Source organism: Lates calcarifer, linkage group LG5 (genome assembly GCF_001640805.2).
Source record: "Lates calcarifer isolate ASB-BC8 linkage group LG5, TLL_Latcal_v3, whole genome shotgun sequence".
NCBI lineage: Eukaryota > Metazoa > Chordata > Actinopteri > Centropomidae > Lates > Lates calcarifer.
In genome coordinates, this window is record NC_066837.1 from 3867158 (window position 1) to 3886032 (window position 18875).

The 18875-nt window shown below is 39.8% G+C and overlaps 2 protein-coding genes across 2 annotated transcripts; one reads left to right on the top strand and one right to left on the bottom strand.

The window, feature by feature from the left end:
• Positions 1–1417: 1417 nt before the first annotated feature.
• si:zfos-169g10.2 (somatostatin receptor type 5) lies at positions 1418–5369 on the top strand. The gene is made up of 2 exons (XM_018685369.2): positions 1418–2288; positions 3009–5369. The coding sequence occupies exons 1-2, from the start codon at positions 1506–1508 to the stop codon at positions 3714–3716; spliced, it is 1491 nt and encodes a 496-aa protein (XP_018540885.1). The 5' UTR covers positions 1418–1505; the 3' UTR covers positions 3717–5369.
• Positions 5370–5401: 32 nt separating this feature from the next.
• LOC108889068 (protein CutA homolog) lies at positions 5402–8107 on the bottom strand. The gene is made up of 7 exons (XM_018685370.2): positions 8024–8107; positions 7299–7364; positions 6985–7133; positions 6649–6708; positions 6401–6446; positions 5920–5969; positions 5402–5720 (listed from the first exon to the last, which is right to left on the bottom strand). The coding sequence occupies exons 2-7, from the start codon at positions 7359–7361 to the stop codon at positions 5672–5674; spliced, it is 417 nt and encodes a 138-aa protein (XP_018540886.2). The 5' UTR covers positions 7362–7364; positions 8024–8107; the 3' UTR covers positions 5402–5671.
• Positions 8108–18875: the final 10768 nt, after the last annotated feature.

Consider the following 18875-nt stretch of genomic DNA (forward strand, 5'->3'; position numbering starts at 1 on the left):
GCATATTTTGAAGTGAAGTGGCTCAGGTCATCCCACAGCTGTACCAGCGTCTTATATTTACATTCTGTAATTGAGGCCCTGACCTGTGGCTATGGGATCTTTCGCCGGCCTGGAAAGAAAACAGACTCATGTATACCAATATTTTAACATGTGTTTGAGCAGAGAAGAGGACTTTGGTGGAGGCGGCGTTTCTTTTTTACCTGCCCTATAGCTTGAAACGGAGCCAACATAATAAAATGCCAACTTTTCTTCCCCTTTTATGTTTGTTACATTATTGAAACCTACAAAATATGAAGGGAAAACATGAAATATAGCCTTTCCAAACACACTGATTGTTTAATGGAACAGATGACCCTCATGATTTCTTCGTGTATCCTGCAGCACTGTAAATTATTCTTCCTTCCTTTTTCCTTCTCTCCTCCCAACATCCTTACATGCTAATTAATGCTGTTAACTTAAGGTTGTGGAGGGTATGCCTCTGTTATTTTTTCTCCATAGGTCAGTGCATTTTGTTCCTAACAGAGCACCAATTATTAGCCATCGCTGTCAGGAACGAAGGTGTGCCTTGGTGCAACCTGATGGTCATTAAGAAGCCAGTACAGCTTCATAAACAAGTCTTATGCTAATAGAACTGAATGTGTTATGTTTTTGTTCTGGTACAGGCTTGTTTTTGTTGTGACGGAAAGAGGGTTGTTAAGTTGATTAATAGCTTAGTATTCTACAAGCCCCTGAGCTGAAACTGGACCAAACTTTTTTAAACTTTTCACATCATCATTCAGTATCATCAATGTGTCTCTGTGTCTTTGCATTTTACTTTCCCTTTCTCTCTCCTTTTCTGTTCAAAAATGGTCTCCATCTCTTTATTTTTTTTTGTCTAATATTGTATTTCTCATTTCATGTATTTTAAGTGCATAATTTAACATTTTCAGAAATATGCAGTTTCACTCTCTTGTTAGAGTAAGATGAGAAGGTCAGTGCCACTCACATGTCTGCGTAGTATGGAGCTGGAGCCAGAAAGAAATTGGCCTAGCTCAGCGTAAAGACTAGAAACAAGGAGATACAACAAACCTGGCTCTCTCAAAAGTTCAAAAATATGCCTACCAACATCTTTTATATTCAAGTCTTAGTTGTTTAATTTGTACACAAAATGAAAAAAAAAATTATTTTCATGTGTGATGTGATTTTCTTTTTGTTTTGGTACTATATGCACAAACCTAAGAGTTGACAATAGAGAGATGACAGGAAATGTGGGGAGACTTTGGACGAAACCACACCACCTGCCTCACATTTCTTTCAGTCTTTGTGCTAAGCTAAGCTAATTGCCTGTTGCCTCAGTTTGGCAATAGGGCAAACTACACTTTTAATTTGATATGTAAAGCATGTTAGATTGCCTTTGTATATTAAGTATGCTAAATGAACTAACTTGGCTTTGTCTTTCAGGGATGCTGACCTGTCACTGATGGGGTCTTACAAACTTCTGTTGCCTAATATTACTTAATGCCTCCATGGAGGTCATCCAGGCCACCCAGGTTTCCTTGCTGCCTCAGGAAACCCCTGCAGCTACCTGGAGCAACAGCTCTGTCCCCCCCTACTCCCATTTCCTGCTCCTCTCCACTCCCTCTGAACCGCTTCTCAGCTTCACTCCAACCAATGGCTCTTTTATCTTTAACACCTGTCAGAACTGTACTGGACCTGAACCTGGATCACTCCCTGGTTTGGCAGGAATCTTCATTCCTCTTATCTATGGGATAGTCTGCATTGTTGGCTTGGTGGGGAATACACTGGTCATTCATGTTGTAGTCAACTACACCAAGAATGAATCAGTCACCAACATCTATATCCTTAACTTAGCCATTGCAGATGAGCTCTTTATGCTGGGCCTGCCCTTCTTGGCGGTACAGAACGCTCTGCTTTTCTGGCCCTTTGGCTCTCTAATGTGCCGTGTGGTCATGACAGTGGACGCCATCAACCAGTTTACCAGTATCTTCTGCTTAACTGTGATGTCAGTGGACCGTTACCTGGCTGTGGTGCACCCTATCCGCTCCTCCTGGTGGCGGCGTCCCCATGTGGCCAAGGCCATCAGTGCTACAGTTTGGGTGGGGTCCTTTGTGGTGGTGCTGCCAGTGGTGGTATTTGCTGATGTGCTGAAGGATGATGGGAACTGCAGCATCGTGTGGCCTGAGCCAGCAGAAGTGTGGAAGACATCTTTCATTGTGTACACGAGCACTGTTGGTTTCTTCTGCCCCCTGCTGGTCATCTGCTTGTGCTACCTGCTGATCGTCATTAAGGTAAAGCATTTCTAATTAACACAGATGTTTACATTGGTTACCATAGAGTTGTGAAGTGGGAGGAAATTTTAGTTTTGGAAATGGTTTTCCCCTTGTGGAACCCAGTTTAATTTTTTTTTTATTTAGGTGAGATTTGTGTATAAAAAGAAATAAATGGAACTTCTACTCCCAAAACTAGGGGTGCCTGAAATAGCTCCTCCCATTTCACAACTCCATTATATGTAGATATTTTTCCAAGTAATGAACAAGAGTTTTTGTTATTTACAAAGAAATCACTTCAAATAAAGCTATAGTGCCGAGAGGCACACTATTACACAGACCATATGTTACAACTCTGTGGTAAAACACAACTGTTGCTGTTTCAGTGAAAATGTTTCTGTACTTTCGTCTTAAATGGTCACAGTAAAGAGTACGTCAATTAAGAATGTTGCATTTTTCCTGTATAGTCCTCAATTATTACTTTAAACATTTGATTACACATCATTTTGTTGGTGAAAAGCATTGTAAAGTTGCACTCACCTTCTTATTGGGTTGGCAGAAGAAATCTCAGATGGGGATATGTCAGCAGGTCATCAGCAGATATAACCGCAAGACACCAAATGAGGAAATTATTTTGGATTTATATTTGTTTTTTATTTGTTTTGGATGAAACGCCCTTTTACTAGTAAGAGTGTACATTTGCATGGCACAGCTAAGAGAACCTTTGCTTTTCTTTTAAAGGTACGAAGTGTTGGAAAACGGGCACAGGCCACATCCTCTCGACGCAGGAAGTCAGAGCGTAAAATCACAAGGATGGTAGTTGTTGTGGTGGCAGTGTTTGTCCTCTGCTGGCTACCGTTCTATGCTCTGAACATTGTAAACCTCTTGGAGGTCCTGCCAGGGGACTTCAGGGGGCTCTACTTCTTTGTTCTTGTGCTCTCATATGCAAACAGCTGTGCCAACCCCATACTGTATGGATTTCTGTCTGACAACTTCAAGAGAGGCTTCAGGAAGGCCCTGTGCCGTACGTCACGCAGGGTGAAGAACAACGACAGGGCCGGCACTGAGGTACCGCGGCCCACAGAGGAGTGGGGTGGCATTGTGCTTCAAACACAAAAGTGTGAAGGAGCCACCAATGTGCACAGGAAAGACTGTGGTGAAAATGAAGAAGAGGAGGAAATCAGTGGAACAGAAGGGGCCATGCAGATGAGTGAAATGTGCAAAATATCAGAAAACGGAAACCACAGTGGAGTAAGAGAGGGCTCAAGGACACAGGTCATACAGAGGGGTAAACCTGAGCCAGGGCACTCTGGAGAACTGACTGGAAAAGGCTCAGACTTTGATCGCGCTGATGTAATGTCCACTATGGCCAGTAAAAGTAGAAACAACAGGTCACAACCTGAAGAATTCCCAGACAAAAACTCTGTGCTTGAAATCAGCTATCTCTAACAGATCTGAACATGTTTCTGCGGATTTACTCAGACACATTTGAATGAGATGTGAATATCACACACGAATGTAGATTGTGACAGTGAAAGCATTTTTGCCATGGTATAAGAATGTAACAATAATTATCTGAAACTTTACATTGAAAACTGCAAAAAGTATTATGAAGTACAGTATGTGGTTATTGTTGCAAATAGTAAGACATGCAGAAACACTGGTATGATCAAGGCTGACGGTTCATTTCTGAGATTTTGACTTTTTTTTCTTGCTGTTACGGTAACTTAAAATCCCAGCTTTTATACCTAAATACCCATCAAACATTGATGTAACCCTGTACATGTTGTTCTGGATTCAGTGACATTTTACACTGAAAGACCATAAGTAATTTATTTATTGCTGACATGTTGAAGACTGACAAAAAAAAAAAAAAAAAATCAGGAACATCTTGTACTGAAATGGCTAATGCACTGTATGAATCATGTCCCAGTGGGAGATACCACAACTAATGATCCATTGTGAAATTAAAAATCAACAGTTTTTATCTCTTACTTTTCTGCTTTGGCTTTTACAACAGCCCACAGAGGTAAATTAGACTGTTCGTATTGAGGGGGTTTCAAGAAGAAACAGATTTATAGTCTCTATGTCCTGTGACTGTTTGACTTGAATGTTTGTTCATTTTATTTTACTGTCAAATTTAAAATATGGTGGTATGAACTGCACGTCAAACACCAATTTAATTACATGCATTTTAAACTTAAATCCTCTCAAACATTAAAGGAACATTTAGATGAAGAGGATGAAACATATCTATTACATGGACTCAATTCTTTTTAACACCCACAATAAATAATATATCTCTGGAGCATAACACTAACAACTTTTAACTTTTGTGACATTATTCTAAAGTGTCATTTTTATCAAGGATATTTCCTTGAAAGATTTGCTGCTTTGTGCTCGTGGTTAAAACACTGTGCTGTGGCAATGTAAAGACACTGGACTGATTGTAATGGTTGACATAATAAGGATGAGTATTGTAGTGTATTTTGAACCTATGTAAGGCTAATAGATTAATCAAATCCCAGATTGACAGATCATATGAGGTTAATTTACCACATAGTTGCTTGCGTTGTTGTCTGTGATTGCAAAAGGTATAGTGTTTGTATTAAGGTGTTGTATTATCAGCAGTGTTGTAAGAGCTTTGGTTAAACACTACACTGAGTTGTGTGGTGAGAGTGGGCTAAATAAATGTTTACACAACATATTGTATCTAAATATTTTTGTACTACAGTAAAATCTTATGTTGTATGTGGTATGAACTACTGCACATAGTATGTACACGAATATAGTATGTTCATGACATGTATGTAACTGTAACACTGTGTAACATCATTATGACTTATCAACTGTATATTGTTCTTCAGGAAAGACTAAAACTAATAAAAACTCGCCTTCGCTTTATTTCAAAATACAACTTTTGCTAGAGAAAATCAGAGCTCTAACCAATGTCTGTCCACTTTTAGGACTGATGTGGAGTTTTCAAACAAGTCAGAGCTGAGGCAGTTTGTTTAACTTGAACATGAGACCAAGACTGCCCTCTAGAGGTAAAGATACTTAAGGGAAAAAAAAAATCAAGCCTCAAATTATTGTTTCACAAAATTGATGAACAAAGCAAAACAAAAAAATTTAAATATTCTAGAAAATATGTTTTATTAATTTCAAAACACCCAATGTGTGTAAAATAATTTCACTTTGTATTACCTTGGCCTTGTAACGACATTACAGATTTGTATGCTCATGTTCAGAGTGTGTCTGACCTGTTGAAGCACTGGTTGTATGTTTGAAAAGAGGCAAATCAGTTTTACATCCATCCATCCATTTATTCTTATCTTCATGCATCAGCCCGCGCTCATTCAGGTACAACTTCTCCTATCCACTTGAGGTAGGGCGGGTTGCCCTGGTCAATAGGCAGGACTGATGACCTCGGCCACCTCATAAGGATGGTTAGAGCTGAGGACGACAATGAGCAGTTATGAATCAACTGAGTGTACAGACAGGCACACAGTCCATATATACAGCAGTAATTAAAGCAGTACTCCTGAACCATGTGACTCACAGCAGGTAATGGAACAAATGATCAACATAGTGTTCCTGTGAGAGTTAGAATGAAGCCAGGCGTTTTCTGTACTGGGTCTAAAAATAGACTTACCGGACATATTCAGCAAGAGCAGGCACTTTTGAACTTCTTGTTTTAATCATCTAAACAAGGAGAGAGATACTAGGTCAGCTTGACTGGCTTCAGACATCAAGACATAACAAATTAGCGATCTATTACATGCAGTGCTTAACTTTGAGAAACAACCCATTCTGAGTCTAGGACATCCTGACCTTTGTACCTTCTCTCGCTCCAGTTTGACGAAGTGAAAGAGCACATTTGCAGTCAAAAGGTAAAATTAATCAAGTTTTTCAACTTCAAACTTTCGACTTGTCAACATTTTAATCACGAATACTCTGGAGAGAGTTAATAAGCAGTATTATGGCAGTAAAACTGTGACTAGTATATTTAATAGTATTAAAAATAATAGCAGCAGTGATAGGAATTTATCTTTAGCTGTAGAAATAGGATTTTGCAACATTTAAAGTAACATTTTACGCAGCTTAACATATTGCAAGACTTAATTAGCACTCACCAGCAGCACCTCACTGTCCTCCTCAATCTTCCCCTGCCATTCATAGCTGAAGGAATGAGACAAAATTAGTTTAAATATACAAGTGTGTAATTCAGTACCAACATGACAGGAAAAAATGGTTATTTATGTCAAATGCTGCCTGCCCAAACCCTATAATCATGACCTGCCTCTCATCATCCCCTGTTGAAAACACAGCACAGACATCTGAATCCAACATGACACTGAAAAGCAGCCGTCTCAATACTTACACAGATGTGATTGCTGGGACAATGTTGACGCAAGCAGCTAGCTTCCTTTCCACAATACCCCTGTGAAAGAAGAAAGTAATGAATCAGCCACAGCTAAAAATGGATTAAAGAACTGGCAAGAATTCTGAATCCTGCAGACCGAATGGTAGAAATGAAAATCTACAGCTGTCCTGCAGAATGATGCAGCATATGAGCTAAAATGACCTCCAATCAAGTGTCACAGGCCATTTTCATTATGTCCAGTCAGTAATGAAAGGGAAGAATAAATTTTGAAAACTTTTACTTTATCCTTTTGTTCTACATAATGAAACATCTAAAACATAATCATTGTATCACCTGGCCAAGTCTTTAGCTACTGTGTCATTAGGACAGGTGACGAAAGCGGCAGAGTGTGTGCCCGATGTGTATGTCTCAGATGCCATGGAGAAGGCCCTCAGTCCAACAGTCCTCAGCAGCTGGAACATAAACACACTCAAGAGGACCGTCTGTGAGAGGAAAATACACAGAAGTGTGAGGATAAAATCCAACAACGTGGAGACAATGTATCCAAAATACTTTGGCAAGGCATGGAGTTCAACAAACATAACGAAACCATCCCAAGTGAAATGTATGCGGTGTCTTAAAGGCATCTCCATGCTCTGCAAACTCACCAAAATTAAAGCTTTTAAGGATCCACCTTGCAATGTCTCTGCACTGGGCAGTCCAATGCGCATTTCCTAAGCAGGTCACACACATAATGGTTAGTCCGCAAACACACAGTGACTGCTTCAAAGATTTATGTGTCAAAAAAATTTTTTGCAATCAAAGCTGGAGTATTTTTTATTTGCACTGGAGTAAAGAAGTAATTACAGGTTTTAAAAGTTTTGTTTAATTGAATGGAAGGAGGAGTGAGACTTTCACAGCATTGTACATGATTCATATGGTAACAACTTTAAGTATTTCTGTTTGTCTGCTGAATAGTTGTACACGTGTGTTGTGTCTGTGCTGTTTTACGACAGAATAGAACCAATACACCATTTAGCCAACATTAAAACATTATACTGTGCTGCACCGCAGCAGAAGTGTATGCAACGCGTCAGTCTTCTCTCATTTATATCACAGTTCTTCAGCAGATAAACAAGCTGTACGAACCACCAGTCAAACACAAAATAATCAGTCAGTTTCAGCTCTGGTGAGCTGCAGACGGGGCGTGTTAAGCTAGCAGCAACGTTAGCTGTTAATGAGGAACGAGAACACTGGCGACTTTATGACAGATTACACATTACAGGGCGAATTCACTAAAAATGTCTGATAATTTAGTTTTTATACGAGCGGTTACAAGCAGCAGAAAAGGGCAACAGCTGTTAGAAAGAGTTATTTCTGTCGTGTGTCTTACCTTTAGACAGTTGTCTGGCGGGTGGCACGCTCTACCGTAAAGCGTGACGGCTGTGTGTTTGTGAAACTGTCGCAAAGCAGCATTGGGTTTATAATCTTGTCGTTATCCCAAGGAACATATTTACCAAGACTACACGGACTTTTATAAAACCTTATTATCCTGAACTGTTCGAAATACAAAGAGCAAGGGAATTTTACACTTACTGAGCAGCTGTCAAGCGCACTGTAATTTAATAGCACGAAGAAAATAAGGATAAACAATCGTTTTGATGTTGTTGACGTTGTTTTCTCTGGCAAGATATAAACGTTTGGTCGCTTTATTTGACGTTTAACTGAGACACATCAACTACAGAGGGCAGCAAAGTGGAGGGCAGTTTTTTCTTTAAAAAAAAAAAAGAAAAAGAAAAAGCAAACATTGATTGCCACACAGTACTAGACCAGTAGAGGGACCTCCAGACCTCTAAGAACATGTTTGCATTGGTGGGTTAGATTCCCAGCCAATGCAAACACATACACACACACATGCATGCTGGACAAGCCTAAGGTGTTTTCCACCTCCAAGCACTATATGTGACTTTCACAAAATATATGACTCACTTTAACTGTTTTATTTGAAAATGGTTGAAAGTCCATCCAAACAACTACCAGTCATTTTGTGCACATGCTGTTTGATGCAGGCCAAGTGCATGGATAGGCCCACTGATTTTCCACTATGATCTGCCACCAACACTTTATAATTATAAAACATGCAGTGGCAGTGCACAACCATATGATGGCAGCTTTTGTACAGCAGACAACATGAGAATAGGTTTTATGATAAGCTCTGGTAGTTATAGCACACACATACACACACATATGCAATAAATCAGTTCCTGTCAACAGGGTAGCAGCAATGTCTGTGATTGTCTGTCTGCACACAAATGATGCTTACCCTGTGTGTGTGTGTGTGTGTGTGAGTGTGTGTTATTTCTATGCACATGACAGAAAGCCACTCTGTTTGATAACATCCACCAGCACCACCTCCCTCATACTCTCCTCTCCTCACTCTCACCCTTGATTAAAGAGTGAGACAAGCATGTCACACAGTCTAATATGCATAACACACATAAACACACACAGTTACACAAACTTGACACGTGCACTCAGAGCAAGATAGATTGAGCTGTGGCTGATGTGAGAGCTCTACCAGGAACACACGGGCACACATGAAGACACAGCAAGACGTATTAGTGGAGCTTGTCAAGCTTTTGCAAGAGCAATGAGGAGCGATGGAAGGAGGAGGGATATGTTGGTGGTGGGAGGAGGCGGGTGGAGGGGCTTGTTCCCATGGAAACTGTGCAGTCAGCACATCTGTACGTGTTATGCGCTGTCCTCTCTCATCGGCATCCCGCGGCCTCTCCCCACCACGGCTGGACATGACAGCATGTGCTCACATGTAGAAGATGCACTCACACGCAAATACGCTCAACCACTTGTCCTGACCCCGTTGCCATGGTGACCATAACCCTCAACCCATGGGATGTTATCTTAGTATATGAAACAATGCATATCTGTTTGTGTGTGTGTGTATGACATAGACCAGACATACACACAAGTTGCTACTGGCACTGGGCAACTGTCTTGCCCTCTCTGTTTCATGACCAGATTTTATCCTCCCCTCTTTTCTCTCCCTCTCCCACCCTCTCCTCCTTGCTCTCTGTCTCTCTCTTTCCCTGTGTCTTTCTCCTTCTTTTCCTCTGTCTCTCGCCCCCTCTCCCTCTGAGCATGAGGAGAATCAATATGTTTTCAATTTGCAGCAGAGCCTTCCTCCTCTGCATTCTAATCAGGCTGCACTGGCCCTTTAACTTCCAGAAAGAGAGAGAGAGAGAGAGAGAGAGAGAGAGGAAGAAACAGAAGGAGAGAGAGAGAAGAGGTGGGTCAAGATGGACTTCAACCAAAGGACATTTCAATATGCAGCAAAAATGTCAACTTCAGGGTCAGTGGAGCATGCCCTTAAGAACATTTTTTGCAGTTTCACTCCAGGCTGTATGATGAGGAGTATAGAGAGCAGAAGTCATGATGTCACATCTGGACCAGCAGTGATTGCATTAACTTCACTCTGCAGTCTCTCATCGGATATTCTTTTCATCAGGCTTTAGGAGTGAAATGTGTTCCTCAGGTTAAATGTATCTACAACAGCACTTGGTATTAGAATTGTACCCTGAGTGATTTTAAGTATTCAAGTATTCAAAAAGCAACACCCCTCTTGAAGTCGCTGTATCAGTTTCTCCCTTATCCACAGTATCCACCCACTGTGTTGTGTGAGGAATCAAAATGGTGTGTTGACAATATATCATTATATCCATAAATTTGGTTTTAATTATCTTCAGTGACAGAATCCGGCTGACATGAGGCATCAGTGTTTGCTTACTTTTTAGACATCACCATATTATTAAGACCTAAGTCAGACAAATTATAGCTGTTGGACAAATTTGAATTTCTCAGTTGCAGTTACAACTCAGTGATTACAGTAACTTCCATATGTATTTTACATTTTTGTGTACAAGAAATAAGTGAAATTTTGAGTGGAATAGAGGGAAGGTCATTGGGTCATTACAGCATTATGATTCTTCCTCTTAGGATTACAAATATGGTTTTAAAAATGGAAGTAAGCTCAGGCCATCTGTTTTCAAGATGTGACCTCATGGACCAAAGTATTAATGAAGTGGATATTATCACTGATATTGATATTCAGCTGAGCAGAGTTTTGGAGTGGGAGGAGCAGCTGGTTCCAGAGATTTTTCTCAATACTTTCTCTACTTGCTGTACACATTTATGTACAAAGGCTTGTACCTTCAACCAGATATATATATATTTTTTTTACCTCAGCTGCTGATCATTTGTATCAGTGATTCGACCAGGATAGTCTTGTGCATGACCAAGGTTGTCTATGCAGATAATGAATTAAAGAGTCGGAACCAGAGGAGTATTGTCCAGTATTGTCCACACTGTCTTCATATACAGTACAGTATCAGCCAATACAATATAATAAAAAACATGGAGAGAGGGTCAGAAACACACTGACAGAAAAAAATCTCCAATGGTATGACAGAATATAAAGTGAAAAACTGGGAAAGAAAAAGAGAAAATTGAAAAACCAAGGGTGAAAAAAAGTAAAAAGGACGTGAAATCTTGATTGAGTTCCTGTCTTTCTCTCCCTCTGTTCTCCTCTGCCCCCATTAACACTGACTTCTGAGGAGGGAGGACCACCATGGGACCTCCCTCATTCACCCAGGAGGCGAGAGGAGAGAGAAGTTCACAGCAGGGTATGGGAGACAATACCTTGGAGGACTGAAAATCCACAGCAATTAGCCTGTGTCTCCCTCTTTCCCTTCATTGCATTCATTCCTGCACTTATCTGCTTATTTAAATTGTACCCATGGCTTAAGGATCAAGGCATATGTATTGTCTAGTGATTAGCTCTTTGACCTATAGCCTTGACCTTGAATATGAGACTTTATATAGGTGACTAGTCACTCATCGTCTATAAAAATGCTGATCACACAGTTACACAGTATTTTAAGAATATCTGTGGTTTTCAGCTTTGGAGTCAAGAGAGTTAGCAAGAGTTTATAAAACCTTGGAAAAATAACTAAATATGCATTTTTCAAATTTATGAGTTGTGAAAATTGCCCTACTTCTTAGGCTAAATAAACCATCTTAAAACCTCTTGGATTAGCTGAAAGATGCACTGCCACAAACTGAACACAGGGTGTTTTTTTATTTAATGTCATGACAGGACAATGAGAATACATATACTGTACATACTGACCTTGCAAAGCATAATTGTTTCATATAGATGGTGTTCAAATAGAAAATATGAATTAAAATAAATGTATTTATTGCTTTATTGCTTTAATAGACATTTCCGTACAGGTTTGAGCTGAGTACTGAGCTACATTAGCTCTCACACAGAGATCAATAAGAGAACAGCTTTACTTTATACACTTTATTATCGGCATTATTTTTGCCTCTATGTTTTGTCAGAATTGATTAAGGGGAATTCCCTCACCAGTTCCTTTTCAGTCTGGTCATCTTTTTTGACTGTGTCCATCGGTGTTGAAGAACTTAAGTATTGAGAGTGAAGTCCCCTGCAGAAGATCACTGAACAAGAATATAGGATTGTATTACAGGAGGGGCAGAGGATTCAAAGTACAAGCACATGCTAAGTGAATGCATTCACAATGAACAGGAAAGTATAGACCAGTTAGGTGACAAAAAAGTGGAAAACCAGGACAGCATCCCAATTAAATTGTTTATTCATGCATAAATGTTTGGGATGAGTAAGTGAGTGTACATTTTTTACACTGAGAAAGGGCGTCTGCTCCCCTCTCCCCCCCTTCCTCTTTTTTTTTTTTTTTTTTTTTTTTTTTGGCCTTTGAGGATTTAGAGCCAACCTACAAATACTGGGGCGAATCCCTTAGAGTTAGGGTTAGGCATTCAAATGTGGTGGTTAATGTTGGAGTGAGGGGCTAGGGAATGCATTATGGCTATAATGGATCCCCAAAAAGACTGGTGTGTGTGTGTGTGCGTGAGAGAGAGAGAGAGATTTAGGGGGAATAACCCTTTAAAGAGCTTCGTGTATTGTCTGATAAACTGATACATATTTAATAAAAGATCAGAGCTGTAGTGCAGCATTTTGTGCTCTCATTGTTGTGAGTACAGTGAGCATGTTGTTGTTTACTCCTCTGTGAAACAGTAAAAATGTATTCTGACCGGGTCAGCTAATGTGAAGACCGAATAAACTAGTTTTAGAATAAAGCTGCAGCATGTAAAGCTGAAGACTGCAAAATAATAACAGATCCAGTTTTGTACAACACAGAAATGTAGCAGATTCAACATAAACTCTGACCCATTTTAATTTAGTGTACAAGCTGCCTGTCAGCTCAGTGATGGTCTAATTTGTTGAGGTTAATTATAGTAATGTCTGAAAATGAATGTGGACATGATTTATTTAAATGATTCCACTTTAAATGTTTTCACTGTAAATGAGAAGAAAGCAAAACAGGGAAGTGGAAGTTTAACACTGAGCCTAAATTTCACTTTATGTTTTTTCCTCTGAAACTCCAGTTTGAAGAGAAAAACAATGAAAAGAACAGCTGGACAAACAGATGTGGCTGCATTCTGAAGGGCTTTTCAACGTCTGGTTTGTCTTCACTGCTGCAGCAGCAGATCAAATCTGGGAGAATCTAGAGCAAAACGCATGAAGCTCCAACATCAACGCTGGCATTGTTCTCCCACTGAAAACAATGAATAGCTTGTCCTCAATGAAGCACTGCCACAATGTGAATGCAGAATTGAAGTGCTTTCAAAAATACATTCAAAGCTCTACACTTTTCTTTTCGTTGCCCCACTCTTATCTCCTCTCTTCCTCCCTCCACATTGCTAATTCACCAACCCACCACCTCTTTCTGTCTGGCTGTGACTTTGCTGGTGGCGCTGGAGCAGAGCAGGGGTGGAACTTTCGAAGTAGGCCAGGTTGCAGCAGGTAACGCAGAGTCATTCATGCAGACTGGAAGCTCGCAATGAGAGCGAGAGGAACAGGACACCCTGGCTCACCCTCAGGCAACAAGGCAGAGAGTGAGAGGAGAGAGGAAGAAAGAGGAAAGATAGAGGGAGGAGAGAAAGGACTTGGGATTGTGATAGAGAAGGAAAGATGGGAACTGTGAAGTAGAAAAGGATAAAGACAGCAAACAGACAGAGAGCAAAGACAATTAAAAAGATGGAGAGAGAAGAAGAGAAAGAAGCCACATTAGCTTAAATTAGACATGTACAAATAAGACCTTTGTGTATTTGATGTTCCTTTACAATCTGTTTGTGTCAATTTACGTGTGAAATAATCATAGAGCCACATAAATTATAACAGTACTTTCAAATTAAAATGCAGTGGGCATGCTGACAGTGTGCACCTACCTTCTGTTCACCCATTCTTACACAAATCAGCATGCGTACGCTACATGGCCAAAACCATTTAGGCCAGCATTATTCAGTTCATTTGAATGGAACGGCTGTGATTAGTGCATTTGCTCACTGCAGCAAAGTAAAGTTAAACTCTTAAAAACTCTGACATGTTAATTTGCATCTCAACAATGGTCACTTTGAAGGTGCAGTTTCAGTTCAGACCCTAAAAGATGTGACTAATATTTAAAGCAGTAATAATTCATTAACTGAATGAAACATGATGAAGAAATCTAGTAGAGTAGTATAAAGTGATATAATTATAAAGTAGCATAAACTGGAAGTACAAGTACCTCAAAAGTTACTTTCCATATTTGCATATGCAGCATATACGCAGCAGCATTAGGATTGATCTTAAGGATCTTAAGAGTGCTTTTTCTTTGCTGTGGCTGGATATGAGGTTGATGAGAACAGTGAGACTGAATGTGAATAATAATGTAAACTAAAACAATGAGCTGAAAGACACAAAAAAGACACTTCACAAAGTGTCTGTTTATTGACACTAGAAACACCTTTCACATTACACACAGTCCTTTCATACACTGTTAATGTACAAATATGCAGCAGACAGTTTTGGATAATTATTAACTGGATCTACAACTTCCTATGATCTTTGTGTCTAGCCTCATATATAACATGTGCAGGACGCAGTAAAGGCACACAAACCTCAGGCAGATTGCATTTCCAGTGAGATAAATCATAAAGGCAATTCTAATTTGATAACAGACTGTATGAAGAGAGAAGCCTGAATGTTGTTTGTCCACATAAAAAAGATAGACTCTTATATTTTTTCTGCTGAAGGACACAAACTTATATTGTTCTAAAGATCTTCAGTTCTGACAGATATTTGGTGCTGCATTGAATATGTCCCTTGACAAACTTGCACTGATCAAGAGATAAAAGACTGAATAAAAGCCTTTAAACATAAAAATGCCAAAACAACAGACAAACTGCACCTGTGTCATATGTCGCTTGTGCAGAGAGAGTACATAAAATGTAGCAACAACAATGCAGCAACAATGCCGTGCTGGTCATGATTAAGGGATTTTCTGTGCCTCTCCTCTCGTCTCTGGCCATCAGTAACCAGAGTGCAGCAGGGACTTGAGGCTGTGGCTGGATGAGAGGAGAGGAGGAGGAGTAGAGTAGAATGTTAAACATGTCCTCTAGACCCCAGAGGAGGAGGAGGGAGGGCGGCCAACATGGCAGACTGTTCTCTCTCTGCCTCTCTCTTCTTCTCTATGGTTCTGTGTCTATCCCTCTCTATCTTTTCCTCTCACTTTCTTCCTCCCACTCTATCTGCAGCTTCTTCTCTTCTTTGGAGCTCTTTTGTATCTTTGATTTGGAAACTGTTCATATTCGTCATTCGGAGTGTCTTTCTGGATCTCAGATTTAGTTTTGTCACTGTAATTGTATTTCACTCTGTGTATGAAATGTTATTAGGCTAAAGGATTTGCGTCACTAAATGAGGTAACACTCATTTGAAAGATGTAAAATCTGCTCTTTCAGAATGATTGATAGTGCAATACCATAATACCTTGCTGTACTTTCTAAATTATTCAGGAGACTCAGGCACCTTAACTTAACAAATCACAAAACACATTTTGCACACTTGATCATTATACTTTTTGAACAATTACCTTTGTCACTGCCTTCCAAAATGACCCATGTGAGCACTGTCTGATATGGTGCCCCAGTAAGAAGAAGAGCATCATTTATTGATTGGTGATTGGAGACTTGGGGAAACAGCTAGCCTGGCTTTGTCAAAACATTAACAAAATCCACCTTCCAGCACAGGTAAAAAAAAAAAATCAACACATTATCCTGTAGCTTGTTTTTTTAAATTGTGATAGTGCTAGGCTGCTAGGCAACCAGCAGGACTCCAGGAAGTCCCTGTGTCCGGCCAAGAAAGAGTCATAACCACCTGTTTTTGAACAGATTTATAGTTGATTTTAGGCATGTTTTGGTATATATGGAGAGAGTCAGGCCTGTTGGCTCCACCTGTTTCCACTCTTAATGCTAAGATAAATTAACCATGTCCTTGGTTTGGCTTCATATTTTGCATAGAGACATGAGTGGTATCAATCCTCTCATCAATCTCTCAAGAGATTCTGGCAAATCTAAGATTAATTATTATGAGTTTCAACTAAAAACTTACATTTCATTTTACCATCCCCAACAGGCAACTTAGTGTAATTTCACAATACTATGACAATACCAGAATCCATTGTTCCAAGTGTCTTCAGCAGTAGACAAGTAAAGTCTCAGACATTGCCTGAAACATGTTGGATGGATGTATGGATGAACTAACGGCCTGACACATCTGCTACACTGCACTTGTCAGATTATACATTCACTCATAGTCTCCTGAATTGCTCTTTCAGGCCTGCACTAGTGGCAGCCTTTTAGTTAAAGCTGTGGCGAGCAACTTTGCATATCAGAGGCTGCAAATGGCAGCAAGAGATAAGTGTGAAAAATCTGAACTTTGGTATCTATAAATTGTGAAATGTTGTGTAGGAATGGCACCTCCTCTGTGAGAGTAGCCTTTGTCCTGTATAGCCCACAGCTACATTGCTGCTGTATGTGTGGGATGAGAGCTCCATGCATCGGAAACATCATAACTCATCATATCTAAATAAATCTATTTCTTGGTGCCAGTATGCAATCATTCTCTCTAGATTAGGATTTCACACTCGGTATGTTCAATCCAGAATCTTAGCTCTTGTGTTTGTAGATGGTTAAGGTTCAGCTGGCTATGCTGCAATTATTTCTTTCCCTTTCTTCTTGGATGGAGATCTACATGTATATCGACCTGGTTAAACTCAATATTGCTTAACTTTCCTATTGGGATATTGCAAAAAACAAAACAAGGAGTCCTTCAACAGATGGTGTGGCCCCCACAGAGCCTTGACCTCAACATTATTGAATCAGTCTGGGATTACATGAAGAGGCAGAAGACACAGAGACAGCCTAAATCTGTGGAAGAGCTGTGGCAAGTTGAAACAACCTACCTGCCAAGTACCTTGAAAAACTGCAGCCAAGTATACCCAGGGTGGTCACAGCAAATATTGATATGATTTTGTTTTGTTTTTCTATTTGCTATGGTTTGTATGAAGTTAACTTATAAATAAAAACTATTCATGGTATCCTCATGTTACTTTCAGTGCCTAAAACCTTTGCTGAGTACTGTACATTTGGTGATTGATCTGACATGATACTGATCTGAGACTCTTTTTGTTTGACTCCCACAGAAGTGCAGAGTTGAGAACGATTTGCTCAGAAACACTTCATTCATGAGGGCGGATATTTGCTAAAACAGATATAATGTTGCCAGCTATTTAACCATGTTCCACCTGGTTAATCTCACTGAGAGTAAAAACACCCTTTCAAAATGCCAGGAAGAGAAGCAATCAGGGCAGAAAGCATCTCAAACATTTGAGGACAATAACCCGACACATTTCATTTTCAAACCTCAACCCATCTTCACCTGACATTACGAGGAAATTATAGACTGTTTCTGTTTCCTCTAGGCAAGTCTGCTGCACTTAGTATCTCTCTCTCTCTGTGTGTGTGTGTGTGTGTGTGCATCTGTGTCTATATCCCTGGCAATCCCCATGAAAATACCATGTGGCTTCAGAGCAGCCTATCACAAGAGGGAGACAGTTGCCGTGCTTCTGGATCCAGTGAGGGAGCTGTCCATTTCAGCACCATGAAGAGGCAGCAGTAAGTGTAGTGCACTGTGAGGATGCACAGGATGTGACTAATAAAACATAAACAAACAAAACAAGAATATTTCAAAATAAAGGTCAAAATATATTTCAATGTATTATTGAAAATTTACAGAAATGATCCAGTCACACATGCAGATGAAGGCTACATTCATTCAGATTCCTCAGACTGTGCAGGATATTTCCACCTACATGTACTGCTGACATCTACATTTGCATGCATACCTAAAGTATAACTGGGCATTCAAAGCGTATTGTACATTTAAATTAATTAATTCTCCTGCTTACACTGTAATAATCTTTGGAACGTGTGTCTAAATATAATATGAGGTATATTTCAGTGGTTGTGACAGTATGAGAATCATTGTCTTTTCTGCGTGCGAGGGGATATGAAACAGATGACAGAGTCAAACATACAGACCACGGATCACTGAGCTTTTACAACCTATCCCATCTATTTCTGTTGGAGCCATCTAAGCCCTTAACCGCTGGGTCAGGTGTTTTACACTCACCCCTTTCATCATTTGTGTCTCATATCTTCACCTCACAGGAAATTAAAATACATGTCAGTCTGTTGGAAAATAATAACCCCGCTGAAGATAATAATGTAACACCTTATTGATCTCTGTCAGAAAATTATCTTTTTTTTCCTTGCTCCCTCTTCTATGAAGAGGTTAGAGGTCAGAGGTCAGCTACAGGGCAGCACCCCAGGGGCTGGTAAGGGTGAATGGAGTGGTGCCTTGCTGCAGGACACTTCAGCAGTGTGGAAAGCTGCCAAAGAGATCTGAACTTGAAATAAATAAACCACACAGTCTAACCCCAGATTATTTTAGCAATGTAAGGCAACTGTACTGTAAAACAATATCTGCCTTAATGATTACTTTGTTCTACATTCAGGTCTTTTTGTAACATTCTTACCTTAAAGATCAAACTCTTTTTAAGCTTATCCTAGTGTCTTTAGGTGCTAAAAGCCTGATTATGTTTAAGCCAACACAAATAAATGAATTAAAGATTCAGTGTTTCTACCACCTCAAATTTATTCCTGGCAGCATTAGGCTTTGAAACAACATTTGGAAATTGGGAAATAAAATGCTAATGCTGTATCCTAGATGTCTGCTATTTAAAAAAAAA

Excerpts from the sequence above, each read along its gene's own strand:
- si:zfos-169g10.2 (XM_018685369.2), top strand. The coding sequence starts at position 1,506 with ATGGAGGTCATCCAGGCCACCCAGGTTTCCTTGCTGCCTCAGGAAACC. Across the intron at positions 2,289-3,008 it reads ACCTGCTGATCGTCATTAAG|GTACGAAGTGTTGGAAAACG; the intron begins GTAAAGCATTTC and ends TTTCTTTTAAAG.
- LOC108889068 (XM_018685370.2), bottom strand. The coding sequence starts at position 7,361 with ATGCGCATTGGACTGCCCAGTGCAGAGACATTGCAAGGTGGATCCTTA. Across the intron at positions 6,709-6,984 it reads GTAGCTAAAGACTTGGCCAG|GGGTATTGTGGAAAGGAAGC; the intron begins GTGATACAATGA and ends CTTCTTTCACAG. Across the intron at positions 5,721-5,919 it reads GCTCTTGCTGAATATGTCCG|CTCTAACCATCCTTATGAGG; the intron begins GTAAGTCTATTT and ends TGTCGTCCTCAG.